The sequence below is a fragment of the Physeter macrocephalus genome, chromosome 2 (assembly GCF_002837175.3).
Source record: "Physeter macrocephalus isolate SW-GA chromosome 2, ASM283717v5, whole genome shotgun sequence".
Lineage (NCBI taxonomy): Eukaryota > Metazoa > Chordata > Mammalia > Artiodactyla > Physeteridae > Physeter > Physeter macrocephalus.
The window spans coordinates 42650034-42673168 of record NC_041215.1 but is presented as its reverse complement, the minus strand read 5'-3'; the positions used below and the strand labels follow the sequence as shown (position 1 = coordinate 42673168).

The window sequence follows — 23135 nt, the reverse complement described above, 5'->3', positions numbered from 1 at the left end:
ATATAATATTCAAACAAGAACTTGTTAAAAGCTATAGCAAATGCCTTGTCATATAATAGTAATTATTTAGCCTCAATAATGCCACTTCTTATGGAAAGACTGATGAAAATTTTAGTTATAACAATTCAAGCTACTCAAGTAGCTAATTTGGAAACACTTTATCACCTATTGAAACAACATCATCCTTTCAAGTACCTCAGGCAAAAATGGACAGGGACCCACACTGACAGGCTCCCTTCGTAATGGTCCAAATCTTGGAAGGAGGAAAAGACTGACCCAATCATTTGCCTCATCATGGAGAGGCCATCTGGTCACTCTTTCAAAATACATTCACAAAGCACACAGGATATGCACATTTGCTATCACAAATCTTGTTCAGAAGATTTAGTAACTCTTTAATAAATCTTGTGTAAAAACTAGGAATATTCAGCAGAAATAGTTTCAGAACACCTCTGCCTGTAGTTAAGGAACAGTGAGAGTGGAAAGCAAAGCTCTGGGGCCCTGCAAGTAACAAAGAGTAAACAGCCAGTTCCTCCACAGGCAACTACTCCAAGAGCAAACAAGGACACTCCTAGAAAGAGAGACCCGGAAGCCTTCATTCTAAAAGTGGGAGGAATGGAAACACGTGGCAAATACTCAGAGATACAGGAGAGGTCAAATCCTATGATAAACAAATATTTCTCTGTCTCTAGCCAATGCCTGTTACAAAAAATAGAGGAACACTACAAAAGAATCTCAATATTTTACGAAAATTTTCTAAAGAGAGTGGTGGCTTTTCCTATTGCAGATAAAAATGAGTTAATCAGATAGCAATTACCTTTCAAGATCTTCCTTTTCCTCCTCTTGTTCACATTTCTCAGTTCCAAACTTGGCTTTCAGTGAGCGGGCTCTAGCAATTATAGCTTCTACATTAGTAATTTGATGGATGATTTCCTAACAGTGTGAAAGGGGAGAGGTATACATTGGAAGACAACCAAAAAAAAAAAAAAAAAAAAAAAAAGCAAAGCCTTTTAAAAATGTATCTTTAAAATAATTATTGCCAACTGGGGAGAACACTTGGAAAGATCAGACTTACTTCCAATTTCTTGTCTTCTGGATTGGGGAAGTGCAAAACTTTACTGGAATGAGATATTATTTGCTTTATAATCTTCTTAACTGAAGAAATGTTTTCCAGACTTTCTATTTTTAAAAAGATCAAAGCCATCATTAGATAAGTTAGGCAAAATCTACTTTTATTTTGGAAATGAACTAATGACTAATCAAATAAGACATTTACCTTCTTCCTTTACCTTGAGTATGGCTGCATGAATTACACAAGGTAACAGGTGCCTAGCAAGGTCTGCAGGTTTCTGTACTGCCAGATAGTGCAGCACCTGAAGGAGACATGAAGTTAGATAAGTGATCAATGCAGTTGTCAAAGAATAAAGCAGCCATTTATTGGGTCGGCCAAAAGGTTTGTTCACTTTTTTCCGTGAGATGGCTCTAACAGCAACTCAGTTTTCTTTAACTTCATTCGAAACAATTTTGTTAGATTGTATGTGACAGCTGTCTTATCAGTGTGCATTTAAAAAGAGACAGCAAAATTGGTGAATTTTTGTGTAGCCATTTTAATATTAAGATGGAAGAAAAAAAGCAACATTTTCAGCATATTATGCTTTATTATTTCAAGAAAGGTAAAAACGCAACTGAAATGCAAAAAAAAGATTTGTGCAGTGTATGGAGAAGGTGCTGTGACTGATCAAACACGTCAAAAGTGGTTTGAGAAGTTTCGTGTTGGAGATTTCTTGCTGGATGATGCTCCACTGTCGGGAAGACCAGTTGAAGTTGATAGGGATCAAACTGAGACACGAAGAACAATCAACGTTATACTACGCGGGAGATAGATGACATACTCAAAACATCCAAATCGAATGTTGAAAATTTGCACCAGCTTGGTTATGTGATGTTTGGGTTCCACATAAGTTAAGTGAACAAAACCTTCTTGACCATATTTCTGCATGCGATTCTCTACTTAAACGTAATGAAAACGTTCCGGGTTTTTGTTTGTTTGTTTGTTTGTTTGTTTATGGCTGCACCGGGTCTTCGTTGCTGCATGCAGGCTTTCTCTACTTGCGGCGAGCGGGAGCTACTCTTTGTTGCGGTGCACAGGCTCTAGGTGTGCGGGCTTCAGTAGTTGTAACACACACAGGCTCAGTAGCTGTGGCTTGTGGGCTCAAGTGCAGGCTCAGTAGTCGTGGCGCATGGGCTTACTTTCTCCGTGGCATGTGGGATCTTCCCAGACCAGGGCTCGAACCCATGTCCCCTACACTGGCAGGCAGATTCTTAACCACTGCACCACCAGGGAAGTCCCAAACGTTCCATTTTTAAAACAGATAGTGATAGGCAATGAAACAATACAACAATGTGGAAAGGAAGAGATCGTGGGGCAAGCGAAATGAACCACCACCAACCACAACAAAGGCCGGTCTTCATGCAAAGAAGGTGATGTTGTGTATATGGTGGGATTGGAAGGGAGTCCTCTATTATGAGCTCCTTCCAGAAAACGAAATGATTAATTCCAACTAGTACTGCTCCTAATCAGACCAACTGAAAGCAGCACTCAACGAAAAGCATCCAGAATTAGTCAACAGTAAATGCATAATCTTCCATGAGGAAAATGCAAGACCACATGTTTCTTTGATGACAAGGCAAAAACAGTTACAGCTTGGCTGGGAAGTTCTGATTCATCGGTTGTATTCACCAGACATTGCACCTTCGGATTTCCATTTATTTTGGTCTTTACAAAATTCTCTTAATGGAAAAAATTTCAATTCCCTGGAAGACTGTAAAAGGCACCTGGAACAGTTCTTTGCTCAAAAAGATAAACCAAAGGCACTTTTTGGCCAACCCGATAAAAGAGTACCACTGAACTCACATCTGTAACAAGGGTAGAAATGAGCTCTCTTCTCTTCTCTTAGTACCTACTGCTGCTCATTCAGGTAAATAGCTACTACTCCCAAAGGTAAGAATGTTACCGAAAACATCTTAGAACTTCAGTCCTTAATAATGGTGAATACTCTCATAATTGTTTTTCCTACTTCCATATGCAATACATGCAGATTAGGAAAATACAAAGAAAATTAAAACCACCTGCAAATTATACCACCTAGAAATAATAATTGTTAGTGGTAGAGCATTTTAATTCCAGGATTTTTTAAGATTTTGAATATACATATTAAGTGAACTAATATTATTAAGTATGTAAAATACTGTTTTGTAACCTACATTCCTCAGTTAAGATTTCTAAACATTGCTAGTGACCTTCCTCTAAATTTTTTGGTTTTATTATGTTTTCTAAAATGGAAATTGTTTTATTATTTTTCTGATTAAAAAAAACACACAGAAAAGTATGTATAATACTTGGACCCTACCTTTAAGCTCCTTATTCAACAGCAGTAAAGACAAAAGAAATATAATCTCAAAATGTGAGCCTGGCTGATAAATGCTCACAGATCTCTAAAGTACATAAGTAAATACAAAGAAGTATAATGCAAAAGTTCTCTAGAAATCCTCCTTCCTAAGGAACAACAGTTTTGTGTTTTTCTTCTCAGACTTATTTCTATAAACACAAGATACAGATGCATATGCAATTTCTTAACAAAAACTCATACACAATTTCATAACTTGCTTTGCTCATTTAATGATTTATGATTTAAAAGTATTTGCCTTGGAGAGTTTTGCGTTTTGAAACGTTTTTAAAATTAAAAAACTTTTTAAAAATACACATACCAGAGTATTTTTAAATACAGAAAACACAAACACTCGTTTATACACCGAGCTTAAGAAACAGATCACCAGTACTTTCCAAGTCCCCCTTGTGCCCTCCCTGATCAAGACTCCCTCCTCCCTCACGCACTCCAACCCTCAAGAAACTACTAATCATTCTTTCGTTTTTCTTCATAGCTGTCTCACATATGTACGTAGCCCTAAACAATGTGTTGCTTAGTTTTGTCTGGTTTTAATTCTTTGTATAAATGGATTGTTTCTGGTTATGCTCCTCAGTGACTTTTCATTCAGCATTATTTCTGAGATGCATAGATGTTAATACTGATACATGCTCTAGTCTATTCATTTTCACTGCTGTATTAAAAAGCCCCCCCCCATTTTTTGGCTATTAAAAATGTTCCTGTCACATTATTTCATATGTTTGTGGTGCACATGTAGAGGAATTTCTTCAGGCTATCTATCTAAAAAGAGACAATGCCAAATTATTATTTTTCAAATACTGAAGTCATATTCCAAATTACTTTACCAAGTATTTGAACAGATTTACATTCTTATATAGAGTAATAAGAGTTCCCACTGTTGAACATCCTTGTTAACACTATTCCAAATGCTGTGTTCCTTAACTTACAGAAAAACAAATTTCCAAGAATACAAAATATTTGTACACCCTTTGCCTGCATTGATTTGCTAACCTTTTACCTCTTCTATCACATGTATCTCTCCTCCTCTGTAGGTGCATACAATATATACACACATACATTTTTTCTGAATAATTTGAGATCAAGTTCCATATACGATGTCCCTTTATCTCCAAATATCTGTGTGTATTTCCTAAAATTAAGAATGTAGTTAAACTAAATTAACACTGATCAAATATTTTTAATCTAAGCTATTATCCTTAGTACAACTTTGTCAATTGACTGAATAATGTCTTTTATAACCTTTTCCCACCACCATATGGGATCCAGTTAAGGATCATGCATTGGCTTTAGTTATCACACCTCTCTAATCTCAATGAATCTGGAAGTTTTCCAGTCTGTCTTTTATAACACTGACATTTTGAGTATAGTCATCCTCCCTTTTTTGGTGAACTAAATTCCATACTTTATTCCTATTTCCTTAGTTTTAAGAAATTGAGATATAATTTACATACCATAAAATTCACCACTTGAAAATGTACATTTCAGTGGTTTTTAGCATATTTGCAAGGTTATGCAACAATCACCAATATCTAAGTCCAGAACATTTTCATTACCCCAAAAAGAAACCCAGTGGCCAAAAGCAGTCACTACCCCCAATCCCCCAGCAACTACTAAACTAACTTTCCTTCACCATGGACTTGCCTATTCTGGATAATCCACGTAAGTGGAACCATGTAATATGTGGCCTTCTGTTTCTGGCTTCTTTCACTGAGCATAATGCTTTCAAGGTTCATCCATGTTACAACATATATCAGAACTCCATTTTTATGGCTGAGTTATATTCCATTGTATGGATATACAACATTTTGCTTATCTATTCATCAGTTGATAGACATTTGGATTAGTTTCACTTTGGGGCTATTATGAATAATGAGGCTCTCAATATTTGTGTACAAAGTTTCCTTAGTTTTTATCTAATGTCCCTTTCCTATTCCAGGATCCCATCCAGGATATCACATTATATTTAGTAGTAATGTTTCTAGGCTCCCCTTGGATGTGACAGTTTCTCAGACTTTCTTGTTTTTACTGGCCTTAGACAGTTTTGAGGAATTCTAGTCTTGTATTTTGTAAAAAGTCCCTCAATTATGACTTATTTGCTGTTTTTTTTTGATAATTAAAACTGCAGTTATATGTTTTGGGGAGGAAGACCAAAGATGTAGAGTGCCATTTTCATCATATCTTATCAAGAAGTGACTTATTATCCCTGTTGTCACCCTTGCTCACCTGGCTAAGGTGGTGTTTGTCAGGTTTCTGCACTGTACAGCTGCTCATTTCCCCTACGCTGCACACTGTACTATAGAAGGAAGTCACCGTGCACAGCCCACACTTATGGAGTGCAGAGGTATGCTCCACTTCGTTGATGGCAGAGTAGATTTAGAGTTCTTCTGCAAGGGAGATTTGTCTCTCCTCTCCAATTTATTCCATGATTTATTTATATCGCTATAGACTCAAGGATATTTATATTTTGATTATAATCCAATAATATTTTATTTATTATTGCTCAAATTGTTCCAGTGTTGGCCATTGGGTAATCTTTCAATTGGTTCCTGTGTTCCTTTCATCTTCTCCCACAGTTGTGTGTATATTTTTTTTAGCTCTTTTTAAAACAGAGTGTTTCTCATTTGAGGTTTCTCTAATGTTTCCTCACTATTAGATGCAGATTATGCACTCTTGGACCAAACAGTACATAAGTGATGTTGGACCGTTCAGATTATCACATCTCAATGCAGACAATCTGCCCCTTATTGGTGATATTCATTTTGATCATTCAGTCAAGATACTGTCCCATTTCTCCAGTGCATACTTATTATTTATTCCCTTGCAATTCAGAAGTATAATCTGTAAAGAGCCACTTTAAAACCATGCAAGTATGACACTCTTCACCCAGATTTCCACCTAGACTTAATATCTATTGATGATTCTTACCTGAACCAGTTACTATAAATACGGTTGTAAAATGAAGTTTCCAACTCCAACTTATCCTCTATATTTATCATTCATCTTTGTGCTGAAATGCCCTCCCTTCTCTCCCATTTCTTTATTTATCTACATATTATCAATGTGGACCCATGGGTTATGATTTCTATCCAATGGTTTATAATTCATTACTGTCCTTATCTGGCACTCAAATTGTCCAGATTTGGCCAGTAAGAGCCCCTTCAACCTAGCTACTTATGAAATAACCCCATCTTTTTAATTTTATTTTTTTATTTTATTTTAGTTTTTTTTTTTGCGGTACGCGGGCCTCTCACCGCTGTGGCCTCTCCCGTTGCGGAGCACAGGCTCCGGACGCGCAGGCCCAGCGGCCATGGCTCACGGGCCCAGCCGCTCCGCAGCATGTAGGATCTTCCCGGACCAGGGCACGAACCCACGTCCCCTGCATCGGCAGGCGGACTCTCAACCACTGCGCCACCAGGGAAGCCCGACCCCATGTTTTTAAAAAACACTTCCTTATTTTCTGGCAACACATGATCTTCTATACATCTTACACCTTCCCTGCCCCAATCCTGAAATCAGCCATTTCTCTGAAGAAAGCATGGTTCCTTTTAGTAAGGAATGTTCTAGAAATCAAAATATATGTGCTCACTGCTACCAGGATGTCACTGCTTCTAGATCCCTACAGAAGTGAGCTAGGAAATGTATGCTTATATATATACATATGTACATATCCACATACCTATCCGTATTTTAGAAACCTATGAGTCTACACCAATACCTCCAATTCCAATCATTGCCACTGGGTCTTCTTTGCCTTCCTCAATTCCATGTTTGCATCTCACTTCCACAGTGAGAATTCTGGCTCCCAACAATACCAAATTACTCATTTGCTCAAACAATAATCCATCTACAAGTTTCAGAATTGCTTACCCATATCACTATAAAAACAAACCTAGAAAGTACGAGTTTAAGATTTGTTTCCTGTGGTCTCCCGCCACCCACCACACCTAAGGGTATACAGTCAAACATATCTTTTGTCCATAAATTACCTGAATTAGATTTTTTCCTCCCACTCCATCCCCCTTTCAGTGTAGATGTTATTCATTTGAAAAACAACGAGTTTATCTCAGCTTGCTTTCAGTCTTAGGTTATTTCCCCTCTTTCTGTTCTTCTTGATTTAAGTTTTGAATGTAGACCATTATATTTTTCCAGAGTCAAATGTATACAGAAAGCACACTCTTTTCTAAGTGTCACCCCCCCCTCCCATATTCCTTCCACTCTATCTTTCCCTCCCCCTCCCAACCATTCTGGGTAACTAATTTCAGTGTTTTCTGGTTTATCCTTACTGAGTTCCTTTTTGTAAACATAAATAGATATATGTTTTCTTAATTGCCCCCCCCGTTTTTTTTTAAACACAAAATGAAGCTATACTCTTTTATACTTTATTTTTATACTCGTTTGTACTTTTCTTTACTATACTCCTTGATACTCTTTTATACTTTTATACACTTTTATACTTCTCTCTTAAAAACATATCCTAGAAGCTGGTTTCTATCAGTTAAAAAAGGTTTTTCTCCTTTTTTTTTTCTTTTAAACCGCTACATAGTACTCAGTTATGCAGATGAACCACAGTTTATTCCACAAAGCTCCTAAGTAGGGGCATGTAGATAGTTTCCAGTATTTTGTAATTACAAGTAATGCAGCAATGAATAACTTAATGCATCTGTATTTTTGTTCTGTTGAAAATATTAGGGTAAATTCCTAGAAATGGGATTGCTTCTAGGTGAAAGGGTAAATGCATATGTAAATTTTATTAAATACTGCCAAATTCCCCTCCACAGGGGCTTGTACCATCTAGCCTCTTACCAGTACTGTATGAGAGGGCATGGTGCCTCATGGCCTCACTGAGTATTTATCAAGCTTTTGAATTTTTGCCAATCTGATTGTGAGAAATGGTTATCTCAGTACAGTTTTAATTTGCATTTCTCTTATCATGAATGAAGTTGAACATCTTTTGATAGGTTTAAGGGTAATTACCCTTTTTATGGTGAGTTCTCTACTCTTATCTCCTGACCATTTTTCTATAGTATTTTGGCCCTTTATCTGCAATACATATTCTCCCAGTTTACAAATATTTCTCTCAGTTTATCATTTGTCTTTTGAATTTATTTTTGTCATGCAAGAGTTTTTTTTTAAACAAATTCATCAATCATATTTTTAACTGCATCTGGGTTTTGACTCCTTTCTCTATATTCAGGTTATGGAGGAATTCACCCATGTTTTCTTCTAGTGCTCCTACAGCTTCGTCTTCAGTCCATTCTTGTCTATGGTATATGAGAGAGATCTAATTTATCTTTTTCCAAAAGGTTATTCTGTTATCTCAAGACCATTTATTAAAAAGGCCATCTATACCCCAGTGATTGAGATGCCATCTTCATCATATACTAGATTTCCACATGTAGTTATGGACTTTCCATTCTGTTTCACTGAGCTGTCTATTTATGCACCAGTATCACATTATTTAAATAGTGAGGCTTTGTACTGTGCTTTAAAATCTGGTTGGGTTAGTTGCCGCCCTTTCCCTCCCTTCCCCCATAGCTCTTTCTTTTCAACCTGTTCTTAGCTATTGCTGCATGTGCTTTTTAAACAATTCACCCTCTTAAAGTGTACAATTCAATGGTTTTAGGTATATTTACAGAGTTGTACAACCAAAAACCACAATCAATTTTATAACATTTTCAGCACCCCAAAAAGAAATCCATTAACGTCTACTCTCCAAACCCCTGAGTCCTAACTTGCATTTTTATTTCTCCATATGAACTTTACTACCAACTTGTCTGGCTCCATAATAAAGCCTTTTAGTGTTTTTATTGGGATTGCACTAAATTTATAAATTGATTTAGGTAGAACTGACCTTAATGATATTGAGACTTCCTAATCAGGAACAAAGGGTATCTTTCTATTTGTTCAATTGTGTTTTTCAGGAGCATTTTGTTTTCTTTATTCAGATTTCAAAGATTTCTTGTTAAAGTTTATTCCCAAGTATTTTAATCGCTTTTTTTCTTCTTATAGTGAAAAGATAATGACATTTACATCTTCAGAATGGCTATTATTTGTGTACATGAGTGCTACTAGTTGTATATTAACTTTATATCCTGCTACCTTGCTGAATTCTTTTGCTTGAATTAATTTTAACAATGATTCTTTAGATTTTTTCCACTATACTGCCACATAATCTGCAGTTTTTTTCTTTTTAGCTCCTATGCCTCTGCTTCATAATAATACAATTTTCTACTTAGACTTGTTAATCCAGTCAATTATACTGTATAAAGAGTTCCAAATAATCATCCTTGCATTCAATCAACATGTGTTATTTTCTTAAAGTGGTAATAGAGTCTGTTCACTTAGCATTTTTGCATTCAATTTCTTATTACTGGTCTGTAACTTTTTTTTTATATGCTGTCTCTATCAGATTTAGGTACACTGTTATAGGTACTTCATAAAAAGACTCTGGAAAATTTCCTTCAATTACTATGCATTGAAACAATTTGTGCAGCATTGGAACTACATGGTCTCTCAGCATTTAGCTCTATTCCCCTGTGAAACCAGCTAGGCCTGGTGCCTTTTTACAGGGTTATTCCTTGATAACTGTCTCTATTTCTTCTTTGGAAACTGGTCTGTTTATATATACTTTGTCTTTACTGGGGTCAGTTTTGGTACACTGCATTTTCCTAAGAAATCATCCATTTCATCTCAGTTTTCAAATGTTCAGTATGTTTAAAAAAATACTTCCTCTGAATCAATAGTCATTTGCCCTTTTCATCATTTCTTATTTTGCATATGCATGCTTTTCCCTTTCTTTTGTGATTAAGGTAGCTAATGGCTTATCTACTTTGATTTTTTTTAAACCAGATTTATTAATTTGATCTGTTTTTCTGTTCTCTACCTCACTGTTATCTGCTTTTTATCTTTATGACTGCCTTTCCTTAATTTTCTTCTGGTTTTACTTTGTTGTTCTTTATCTAGGTTTTTGAGTTAGGAATTTATTAATCCAATAATTTTCATTCTCTTGCTTTTTTAAATAATTTTTAAAAATAAATTTATTTTATTATTTATTTATTTTTGGCTACATTGGGTCTTTGTTGCTGTGCGTGAGCTTTCTCTAGTTGCAGTGTACAGGCTTCTCATTGTGGTGGCTTCTCTTGTTGTGGAGCACAGGCTCTAGGCGTGCAGGCTTCAGTAGTTGTGCGGGCCTCCCTCTGCTGTGGCCTCTCCCGTTGTGGAGCACAGGCTCCGGACGCGCAGGCCCAGCGGCCATGGCTCACGGGCCCAGCCGCTCCGCGGCATGTGGGATCCTCCCAGACCGGGGCACGAACCCAGTTCCCCTGCATCGGCAGGCGGACGCGCAACCACTGGGCAGGTGGATTCTTAACCACTGCGCCACCAGGGAAGTCCCTACTATCAGTTTTTGTGAATGTTCCACGTGTGCTTGAAAAGAAAGTACAGTTTCTATTATCAAGGTATAGTGTTTGAGATACATCTAAAAGATCAACATTACCTTGTTTAGATCTTTTCTTAATTTTGTTTACCTGTCTTGTATTAAGACTGTGTTAAAAGTCCTGTGTTGGGCTTCCCTGGTGGCGCAGTGGTTGAGAGTCCGCCTGCCGATGCAGGGGACACGGGTTCGTGCCCCGGTCCGGGAAGATCCCACATGCCGCGGAGGGGCTGGGCCCGTGAGCCATGGCCGCTGAGCCTGCGCATCCGGAGCCTGTGCTCCCGCAACGGGAGAGGCCACAACAGTGAGAGGCCCGCATACCACAAAAAAAAAAAAAAAAAAGTCCTCTCTTATTAGTGTGTTTTGATCTATTTCTTTTTGCATCTCCCATGGTTTCTGCTTTATACAAATGGTTACTGTGTTATCTAGTACATGAACATTAACAATTGTATATCCTCATTGTGAAATATCACTCTTAGACTATAAAGCATCCTTGTGTATCTCATTTAATGCTTTTCTGCTTTCTATTTTGTTTGGCATCAGGATTAAAACTCCTGCTTTCTTAATGTTTTCATTTACCTGGTAAATCTCTGTCCATTGTTTACTTTGTAGCCTTTCTGAATCACAGAATGCCTTGTTTACAGCAGAGAGTTGGGTTTTATATGACTATCTTATACTGTAATTACTCTGCATGTGATATGATTTTTATTATGTGTGTAACTATTTGCTGTGTGTTCTTTGCTTTTGAATAATTTTTCCGTTGTACTTAGGAAGGTTTATATTTTTATTCTAGTAGATAACCGTGTATTAATACCTTTTATGCTGCCCTTAATTCCCTTATATCTTTAACTATTTTATGAACTGGTCTGATAATTTTAAATGGTACCCTTTGCTTACCACTTATTATCTATGTAACAGTCAATGATTTCATTCTACTTTCCTCCTTCTCTCTTTTTCCAACCCAACATTTTTAGCTGCATTCTACTTTGCCCTAATATACAGTTTTTACATATTCTTCTTCTACCCATGTCCCCACCTAGTTTTAGTCTTAGCTCTAAAATTAAATAAATGAAATGCTCACCCATAAGCCCTTTGCCAAAGTTTCCCTAGTCATCTCTTGGTTGGGTAAGTTCATCCTCCTATACTATACTGTTCAATAAGGCAGCCACTAGCCAAATGCAGCCATTTAGAAATCCAGTTCCTATGTTATACAAGCCATATTTCAAGTGCTCATTAAAGCCACATATGGCCAGGGGCTACCATTTTGGACAGCAGAGCTATAACCATTCTGAACACTGCAGGAAGTTCTATTGGACAGGGACAGCTGTAGTGGACTCCTCAGGAAGGGCACACGTATACAGTTACATGGGCAAAAACTCAGAGAAAACATTTTTTATAGCCTTGACTACCTGGACATCTTGGTGGAATGTAAAATCTTTAGTGTGTATTTTCTGCTTATATTTCTTGAAAACTCTACTCCACACTGCCCTGCTGTTGAGAAATCTGACAACTCTCTCGTTCTCTTTCCCTTGTAAATTATTTTCATGTTTTTGCCTGCAGGGTCTGAGTTTTTTGTTTTTGTTTTTTAAATATTTAAGGTCTAGTAGTATTACAGTGATATAATTTGGAGATCACTACTCCTAGTCAACTTTCCCCTGTATCCAGTGAGCCCTTTCAATGTGTAAATTTGGGTTTTCTTTCATAACCAGAAAGTTTTCTTAAATTGAAGTTTTAAGTATTAGTTCTGTTCTAGTGCTTTGATTTTTCTGCTTCAAGGACTCTGATAAAATGAGTATTATTCCTACTTCTCCTATCTTTCATTTTTACTATTTTCTCCCCAGTCCCTTTACTCCTTTATCTCATTTTCTTCCTCAATGCCTTTTATTAAATTTAAATATGAACCTATTCTTCTGTGGGTGCCATGTAATTTAGTCTTTTGTTTTTGATATGGTTGTCTTTTTCTTATACTTCTATCCTGAGTTAAATTAACAGTAGTTTCATTTCTTTGTGGGGTTTTGGATTCATTTGTGTTCTTGTTTTTAGTATTTCTAATTAAACATGATTTTTCATATCCCCTATGCTTGTTTGAGAATATCTGATTCAGTTTGGACTGTTATGTTACAATTTTCTTCTGCTTTATGGTCGGTTTTCTGGGAAATGTTTTTATTAGCTGAAATGATCCAATCTGTACTTTCCGTTTTTTAGAGTAGTTTTATATAGATGTGGTCTGCTCTTTACTATTATTGGTCATGTCACAGTTCAAAAGTGCCCTCTTCTGCATAATTTCTTTAATGGATGGTGGGAGATGAGGGAGGTTGATATGTCTTATTTCTCTTTCATTCCTACAGAATCTTTAATCTTCCCCTTGTTTCCTTCTTTCCCATCAATGATTTATCTCTAAGGGGTATATCATTCCTACTTAGACACCTGGTTCTTCCTAAGGCAGAGTCTCTCTGAGTGTCCACTTCTGGTCCTGCTTACTGTCAAGCCACTTCCCTGCAGCCAGTGCTGTTAACTCTCAAGCCCTACCTGTGTTGAGTATTTTGACACTTAGTGTTAGGAGCAATCTTTCTGGAGTGACTGTGCTGCATTTAAGTCTTCTGTATCCCTCAGCATTTCTTCTTAAGACTCCCTGTCCATACTCTCTACACCCACAGGCTTACAACAGTGGGAAATCCACTGGAATCTGGCTTATTTCTCTACTTACTTAGTTAATTCAAAGATCACTGTAATCTCTAACTGTAGTAATGCAGACAGCATGGATTTTTGTACTCTACTTAATTTCATGGGGTTTTTTGGGAGTTGGGTGGGTGGAAGGGTATGTGGGACAACTTGATATCAGGTGGCTGCCAAGATTCTCCAGAACTCCAAATGTTTTTTTAATAATTGCAAAGTAGTCTACTAAATGATTATATCGTAATTTATTAAACGAAGCCTTATTTTTGGAAATGTTGCTTGTATCTACTTTTTCACTACGAAACTTTTTGAACATCATTCTTGAACACTGATCTTTATGTATCTCTCATTATTCCTTTAATACATTTTTTTGGCAGTAGAACTGCTAGGTCAAAAGACATGATCATTTTTAAGGCTTTTGACATATGCTGTGAGATGGTCCAATGGTAAACATTCTATGTAAAATATGCATGTCTTATTATTCTTTGGACTATCTGTAACCAGTTCTAAAATCTTAAATGTGAATATTCAATATGTAAAAGGTTCATTACATTTCAATGCTTTGCTTCTCAAGTATGTCCAAAGCTTTCATATCTATCATAGTTTTTAAAATACTAGAACAGGGCTTCCCTGGTGGCGCAGTGGTTGAGAATCCACCTGCCAATGCAGGGGACACGGGTTCGTGCCCCGGTCCGGGAAGATCCCACATGCCGCGGAGCGGCTGGGCCCGTGAGCCATGGCCACTGAGTCTGTGCGTCCGGAGCCTGTACTCCGCAACGGGAGAGGCCACAGCAATGAGAGGCCTGCGTACCGCAAAAAAATAAAATAAAATACTAGAACAACAATTAGCAGTATACCCAAACGTCAGTTACCTTTTCTGCTTCCCGTGTATCATCAAAGAGTCTCCTTTGCCTTCTAGCAGGAATTGGCTTAGCTGTTTCCCAGGCTTCTACCCACATATTGCTTGGAATCTTCATTCGGGCGCTCAGTTCTCCTTTCAGAACCATGTTGCCCTTTTCATCAATCACTTCCTCTTCAATATAATCCCGGGGTGAGTACCACCTCACAAAATCTTCCAGAAAACAACCTGGATTAGCTGCCTAAAACAGACAAAAAATTCAGCAGAATCAAATAAAAATCAAGTTACTGATAAACCTGTTTTCAAAAATCATACTTTCACTTTCATAAAAAGACCATTCTTTACAAAATCTAGTATGTGACAAGTTACAGTGTCACCTTTAAATCAGGTCAGATGTTAAAGCACCAAAAGTACTTTATTTTTGCTGCCCCCATTTTATAGAAAAAGAAAACATTTTCATTTGATGAATTTGGAAAAATTTGACATAAAGTGAAAATAAATCTCAGACTATAAGTTATATAAGTTAAAATTATAGTATAATAACTACTCAATACTTAGAAAAGTATCAATAAGCTCAAGTCAAGTAAACTAAATAATACACAACATGATCAGAATAATAACCCAATGATGGAAAAGTTCTGCTCTTTTTTTCCTCGATAAGTCAATACTGATACTGCAATAAATATCAGCTAACCTCAAAAATGTTCTATTCAGCCATCAAATTCTCATGCTTTATATAACAAGTTACCATTACATAAACTGCTTTTGTGCCATTAAGGAATTGGAATTAAAATCTGCTTTTGTGCCATTAAGGAATTGGAATTAAAATCATTGTTTTTCAGGTTTCTGAAACCAAACTAAAGTTTTATTTAGTGGATAGTTCTATAGAATTAACAATGATGCATGCCAAAATCCTTTTAAGTACTTCTACATTCAAGCCTGAAAAAAAAGGGAGAGGCTTTACAGTGTTAGTGGTAAGGCATGGAGGTCTTTTTGCCAGTGCCCAGTAATATATTAGTAGAGTATTAAGGATGGGCATATATATCATCCCTTAATATTCAAAGGATATGTGTACATACATTAAACACATACCTTTTTGGTTATAATTCTCTACCACAACATATTCATCCTGCTGTGAGTACTATATTTAATTGCCTGAAACAGTAAGTGATGTAAGCATTACTAAAAAGTGTTAAGCATATGGTAATTTTCTTTCTCTTTAAATTAAATTAACCTCACACCAAAATGAAAACCAACATGATGAGAATGGTTAGTCTTAAATTTGAAGAGCAAAACTGCCAACTTCTCCTTATTGAGCTTACTGGCTGCCAGTATAATGATCCCCACCAATTTAGGAAATCCCCAAAGGGATGAGAAATCAGAGGAGGGGTCTTAACTGACAGCCAACACCATAAACTTCTAAGGGCTATGGCATCACAGCAACAAAAAACTGCTGTGAACTGCAGTGGGTCAAGATTACGGCATGATTCAGGATTCATGTACTAAGACTGGATATTAACCAGGCAACACCACACCCACATGAAAACATCTCAGGAAACTAGAGAGATAAGCCTCGAGTGAAGAGAATGAACCTGAAAAAGAAAACAACATTGAACTCTTGTACTACAGAATGGGTTAAAGAAAGACATTTCACACCAGAATTCTTCCTTCTGGTTGTCCTTATTATACCAGACAGAACATAGCACTACTAGGAGAGGTTCAAGACTCACTTCAGCTATGGCTTATCTTCTTTCTACTCTTACAGGTATATACTCCAAGGGCATGCTCGAGAACAGGCCCTGTCCTTCTGGAATTGTGCAGTGTAGGTGCCTCATGTACCTATCAGCATTTATGCAAAGCTCTGGGGACTCTCCCATGGCCTCTAATACCAAGTCATCCCTATACAAAAAGGGAAAGGCAACCATACCTATTTTAGAGTGACTACGTATTTCCTTAAATATATTATCTGATTCCCACATAGGGGCAGATGTGTAAGTTGGTTATTTGACATATAATCTATTTTCTGGTTAAAACAATGTTATTGAAGAGATTTTTACATGACCCAGGTTAGTCCAAAAAAGTCTAACGAACCACAGTTTTGCTGAAGCACCATGTTAAAGGAATTATATAGCACCTTACCATGAGGGGCAAAGGTTTCTATGGGGAAAAGCTTTTACAGCTCCAATTTGGAATTTCCTCCTGCACATGCTTCTACAAGGACACTGTAGCAGAATAGGGACAGATGAATATGAAGGCAGCTAAAGGTCAGGTAAAAAAATAGCTGCTATGGAGGCTAGTACTTCCTACTGTGCACACACACCCTAAGCCAATTCCCTTCTCTAACTTTTTGATTTAACACATACCCTGAGAGCCAACTGGCTTCTCTTTATCCACTGTACCAACTATCTGTTTTAAAACTCATCTCTTTTTCTTGCCTCACAGCAGAATAGAACTCAAAGATTTTCTATATCTTTCTAATCTCTACGGAAAACATGCAGCTCTTGAGAGGTTTACTGAAGATTTCTTCTTTTAGGAAAGATGGGGGAAACAAGCAGGGAATAAAAAGACTCCCTTTTATTGTCACTCTCTGCTAGCAGGGAAGATGAAAGTGGCATAGGTTTTCACGGGGTGTTTATGTTGAAAAATCAAACTCATGCTGGCCTACCTAGCACAAAAACAGGACTGAGTAGGAGCTGTGGAATGAAGAAATGGAGGCCATCACAGGTAGCAATAGGTTAAGGGAGAAAGTCTGGGCATGGGAAACAGTTCAGAGTATCAATAATAGGAAAAGGAAGCCCTGTGGCCCACTGAGCTACCCATTTTTTTTTTTTTTTAATGTACATGGATTTGCCTCTGCTTTCAAAAATAAATAATCCAAAAAGACTTTCTTCATCCCTTCGTTTTTAAATTAATAAGCTAAGTGTCACCATTCTCTGAATCCTTTGTGTTCTAGATACAGGCCTGTATCTAAGCCTAAAATATTCTTCTCCAGGTAGCAAATGCCTATTCATCCTAAACTGTGACTCTTCTGAAAAATTTTCCATGACCTCCACTCAGTACAGTCACCTTTTTGACCGTGCTCTCCTAAGAGAACTCATCACATAGTAATTATTTACATATCTCCTCCCACAACCTCAATAGACTGTAACTGAGGATAAACATTGTACTTCTTAATTACCTAATCACAGTGCCTGTCACAAAGTAGGCAATCAAAGGTTTGCTGAATGAAGCAGCCTATGTTAAATCCTAAGGATTTCTAAAAACCTTGCATTAAATTGACTGAACACACCTAAAGGAAGAAAACATCCCAATCCACATATAGAAATGATTCAGTTCTCAACTTCCAACCATTATTCAAAGATTATTCTTTTCAGACTTCCCGGGTGGTGCAGTCGTTAAGAATCCACCTGCCAATGCAGGGGACACGGGTTTGAGCCCTGGTCCGGGAAGATCCCACATGCCACAGAGCAACTAAGCCCGTGCACCACAACTACTGAGCCTGCGCTCTAGAGCCCGCGTGCCACAACTACTGAAGCCCACATGCCTAGAGCCCATGCTCGGCAACAAGAGAAGCCACCACAATGAGAAGCCCACGCACCGCGTCAAAGAGTAGCCCCCGCTCACCGCAACTAGAGAAAGCCCGCGCATAGCAACGAAGACCCAATGCAGCCAAAAATAAATAAAATAAATTTATTTTTTAAAAATAGAATCATTTTTTAAAAAAAGATTGTTCTTTTCTTTTTTTAAGCTCAAGAAGCAAGTTTGACTATGACCTTTAGGGGATGGAGGTAGGGTGTTGTAACTACGAATGAAATCTAAACATTTAATAAAAAAAAAAGACATGCAGGCCTTCACACCACTTTACAGAGTGACTTTCACAGCTTCATCCCAGAATAGCTCAAAATAGACTTCCGAGCTCTGATAACGTGACCCACCTTAAAAGACTCCATATCTGAGAGCAGACAGGCACTCTGCATGCGTGCTCGGAGGTGAGCCCCTTCTGCCGATGTACCCAATTTAGCTAGAACCTCCGACTGCTCTTCTAGCAGATCTTCTGTCATAGGTGCTGGTTCCTGCGAAGCACAAAAGGACAAAGCTCGTGAATAGCTGTTTTTAGAGAAAGCAGAACTATAAAAATAGAACAAAGACAACAATTATTTCAGCTATAGCAGTCACAAGATATGTATTTAAAAGAATTCAGAGAAATTTGCAAGTTTTTTGGAACCTACGAGAAAAAGTAACAAGAAGAATAAATATGACTGTCAGTGCACCCCCCCCACCGCCAGCCAACAGATAAGATTATCATGTTTCCTTGACCATAGCTAAAGAGGAAACTGGATGCACTGAACATTTTCCTGCCTATTAATGATAAAGAAATGAAGTCCTAAGATATTTTTATGAATGCCATTACTAGTTGCAACAAGGTTTTTATTATACCTAGTAAGAGAAGAAAATTGAAAAGAACTGAACCCCAAATAACTACATTTTATGTTGGAGGAGTAGCTTTGAGTTTATGTTCCAACACATTCAAATTACCAATTCCCACAATAAATTGTTTTTTACTTTGGGGAATCAGAGACATTATATATTTTAATGGTAACCCCAAATAAAACAGCAGCTAAGGCAAATCTAAAGGAAAATACAACTGTAGAATCATAAAGAGAGAGACAGAAAACATTTCAAAACTGTTCAGGGGGGCTTAGGAAAGTTCTCTGAGAATTGATTCCATTAGATTTTATATTTGAAATATGAAGAACTCAACAACCCAGAGACTAACCAAACACATCTTGCCTGCTTTGTTGTTAAAGCCAGAAAAACATGAACTCCTTTATTACTAAATAGGATGAGACCTAGCAGAAGTAAGTGCCTTGTCAATAAATAGATTCCTTCTAGATTTCAGGAGCTTACTATAAAGCAAGTTTTCTTAGCCTCAGTACTACTCAGAGTTTAGACTGGATAATTCTATCGTGGTGCCTGTTCTATGCATTGTAGGATGTTTAGCAGCATATCTCTGGCCTCTGCCTACTGTAGTAGTACCACTACTGCCTGTAGTACCACTCTACCTCATGACAAACAAAAATGTTTCCAGACCTTGCCAAATACCCTTGGGAGGCAAAACACACTCCCCAGTTGAGAACCACTTCCACAGAGATAAATAATTTTTGCAAATATCTGTCAGAAATAAAGTAGAAGCATAGTAAAGGTATGGCATTCAAAACACAGCAACAAACAAAAGAAAGTAACTTTTATATCATTCTCATTTTTGAAACAAACCTACAAGGGCACTTACAAACAGTGCTGGAGAGAATATAAATCTTCCCAGACAACAATCTGGAAATCAATACACGGCAAGCATTTATGATCATGCCCTCTGACCCAAGAATTCCACTTCTAGAAATACTACTGTAGAATTATTTATAACATTGTGAAAATTGGAAAGAATCTGAATGTACAATAACAGGGAAATGGTTTGATATAGGAAAAAATGGGAAGGAACTACTTTAACAGTGATTATCTCTGGATTATGGAATTACGAGCTTTTGTTTTGCTTTCTCTACAATGAACATGCATCACTTTCAAAGTCTCACACTGATACCTGGGGTTGAATAATAATTGGTAAGACAGTATGACAGACTGGTTAAGAGTTTGGGCTCTAGAAACAACATGCCTGTGTTTGAATCCCAGCTGTATAACCTTGAGCAATTACTCCAGCTTTATGTGACTCACTGTTGTGAAGAATAGATCCTGGCACAAGCTCAATAAACACTTGTAATTAGAGACAAAATACTTAGGTTGTATTTTAAGTTTTTTACTCTACTTTCCCTATGATATCAAAATTCCTCAGATTCAAAAATAACATGAGGGCTTCCCTGGTGGCGCAGTGATTGAGAGTCCGCCTGCCGATGCAGGGGATATGGGTTCGTGCCCCGGTCCGGGAGGATCCCACATGCTGCGGAGCGGCTGAGCCCATGAGCCATGGCCGCTGGGCCTGCACGTCCGGAGCCTGTGCTCTGCAACGGGAGAGGCCACAACAGTGAGAGGCCCGCGTACCGCAAAAAAAAAAAAATAAATAAAAATAACATGAATCTCCAATGAAGCAGTATACTCAGGAGCAGAGGCCCTCATTACTTCCATTAAAAAGGAACTCCTTTTCATTGTCCTTTAGCCTCCTGAAGGTAGAGAGGAGATACTGAAAGGATACTGACTACCCCTCCCACCTGGGAACTCTGGCCAACTGTAAGTGAAAAACATGATCAAGAGGAATACAAGCAGCAAAGAGCATGAGGGCCACACATTCTTATATGTACCATTTCTGAATATGCCCAAAGCTTTCTCATACACATGATCTCATCGCTGATCACTGAGAAGTCATCAGTGCATTTTCCATGTGGTGAAACTGAATGCAGAGATAGCGTCTTGCCCAACATCATTGAAAAGGCAAACTCTCAAGTGGCAAACTGAAGGGAGAATCTAGGACATCTATCTAACGCTGGCTTTGAGAACTATTAGTTTGGATCTAATCCACTACCTAAGAACTCCTGCTTTAACAGATTCTCTACAAATTTCTCTTCTAGCCCTGGCTCTAAAATGCTGAGTAAAATATTTAAGCCTTTCCTAGCCATAAATTTTAGGTTGACCTAAGTCTACATGAAAGGAATAAGGGAGTGTATTTAAATTCTTAGAATATAAAGTCTTATTATTTACTTTTTTTTTTGGTGAAGTGGCAATGGATTAACAGCACATTTTAAGCTAATTTCTAAAGTTTGAAATTATAATGGTTTCAACTGGGATCATTTTGAATTCCAAACATTTTCTATAAGTACATATACAATGGTTATAATTCAAATAAGATTAACTTTAAAGTAAGAAAGTAAAACAGATTAAAAATTTGCCCCGATTTACCTAAAGGTAAGACAAAAATTAATTTCTAAATACATAAGATGCATGTTGAGAGAAAAATAAGTTTAAATTATTCCAGATGTGGATTACAAATTTGAATGTGGAAACTAAAGCATCTGAAATAAATGAGGAAGACATAGCATTTTGAAGAAAAATAAAGCTTGAGCTTCCAGAACAACTTCCTCTGACTCTTCATTAACCCAATCAAACCAACACATATGCAACAAGTTCATTAAAAATAGGGAGTACTGTTAATTAAAACCTGGAAAAAGAAAGCACATAAAATATTAAACTTCACTGAACACTTACATGCCAAATATCTTTAAATATGATATGTAATTTAACCCTGAACAACCCAGAGTAATACAAACTATTATTGGCTTTTAAAGTATTTAATATTTGTTTATGAAATAAATAAATAGGTAGGGTTTTCAAACTGAAGATACATTAGAACAAGACAGAAATACTTTCATTTTTTTCTTCTTGTCAATCACTGATCATATGACAAATTTTTAAACAGTATTTTTTGAAGTATAATCAACATACAATAATTTAAAGGGTACATTTGTTAAGTACATACCCATGAAGCAGTCACTACAATCAAGATAAAAAGCTTCCTTATGACCATTTTTGGGAAGTCTATCAAAAAGTGAATAAATGAACTGTGCTATATCCATGCTGAGGAACACTACTAAGCGATAAAAATGAATGAACTACTGATACACACAACAACATATATGAATCTCAAAATAATTATGCTAAAAGAATTCACACACACACACACACAAAAAAACCATACTGTAATTACATAAAATTTATATAAAATTCTAGAAAATGCAAACTTTTTTTTAAGAGAGAAAAACAAGGCTCAGAAAGGAAACATAGCCTCTACTAGCAATACTAGTTAAAAATAAGGGTGGTGCCAGGCTACAAATCTAGCTCTGCTAGATTCCTACATCCCAGTCTATGCCACAAGACCTCAATACCAACTGCATGCACTCCAACAAAATTTGAAAAAATATACACTTGGTTTCTAGCATTAGAATAGTCTGTCCTAATACTAACAGTTAGTGATGAAGTATCTAAAATATAATTACTTTTAAAATAATATAAAGAAGCAAAAAGATAAGGCCTGTCAAACAAAACTAATGTCATAAATGACAGCCACCTGGCAAAGAAACAATATAAGCATGGAAAAATAAGTTAACAGAATCCATGTTTAAAATTATCAAGCAATCATCCCAACATCCCACTGCACAATTATTACAACTGATCAACCCATCTCAAAATATGAAAACTGGTTAAAAAACCTTTTAAGTCAATCCTTGCAGCCTGAGAAGCGATACTAGCCTCTTAGGTCTTATATAAGAAAAAGTCCTCAAAAGAATAATAGCCTAGAGTCTGTCATACAGAGTGAAGTAAGCCAGAAATACCGTATATTAACGCATATATGTGGAATCTAACAGTACAGATGAACCTATTCGTAAGGCAGGAATAGGGACGTAGATGTAGAGAACAGACATGTGGACATGGCTGGGGGGGGAGGGGAGGGTGGGACAAAATTGGGAGATTAGGTTTGACATAAATACACCACCATATGTAAAATAGATAGCTAGTGGGAACGGGATGTATATAGCACAGGGAGTTCAGCTTGGTGCTCTGTGATGACCTAGATGGGTGGGATGGGTGGGGCGTGGGAGGGAGGTCCAAGAGGGAGGGGATATAGGTATACATACAGCTGATTCACTTCATTGTACAGCAGAAACTAACACAACATTGTAAAGCAATTTTACTCCAATTA

The 23135-nt window shown here is 37.1% G+C and overlaps 2 protein-coding genes across 6 annotated transcripts in view; one reads left to right on the top strand and one right to left on the bottom strand.

The window, feature by feature from the left end:
- RAB3GAP1 (RAB3 GTPase activating protein catalytic subunit 1) overlaps positions 1 to 23135 on the bottom strand; it is a 126498-nt gene that overhangs the window by 5584 nt on the left and 97779 nt on the right. For all 3 annotated transcript variants that reach the window (XM_024122184.3, XM_024122185.3, XM_028477389.2), the window contains 5 exons: positions 18370 to 18507; positions 14448 to 14675; positions 1277 to 1373; positions 1076 to 1179; positions 818 to 933 (listed from right to left, as the gene is read on the bottom strand). In XM_024122184.3, the coding sequence (XP_023977952.1) occupies positions 818 to 933; positions 1076 to 1179; positions 1277 to 1373; positions 14448 to 14675; positions 18370 to 18507 (683 nt within the window). The remainder of the gene's footprint in view (positions 1 to 817; positions 934 to 1075; positions 1180 to 1276; positions 1374 to 14447; positions 14676 to 18369; positions 18508 to 23135) is intronic.
- Positions 1 to 23135, top strand: part of ZRANB3 (zinc finger RANBP2-type containing 3) — a 374344-nt gene that overhangs the window by 309750 nt on the left and 41459 nt on the right. The window lies entirely within an intron of this gene.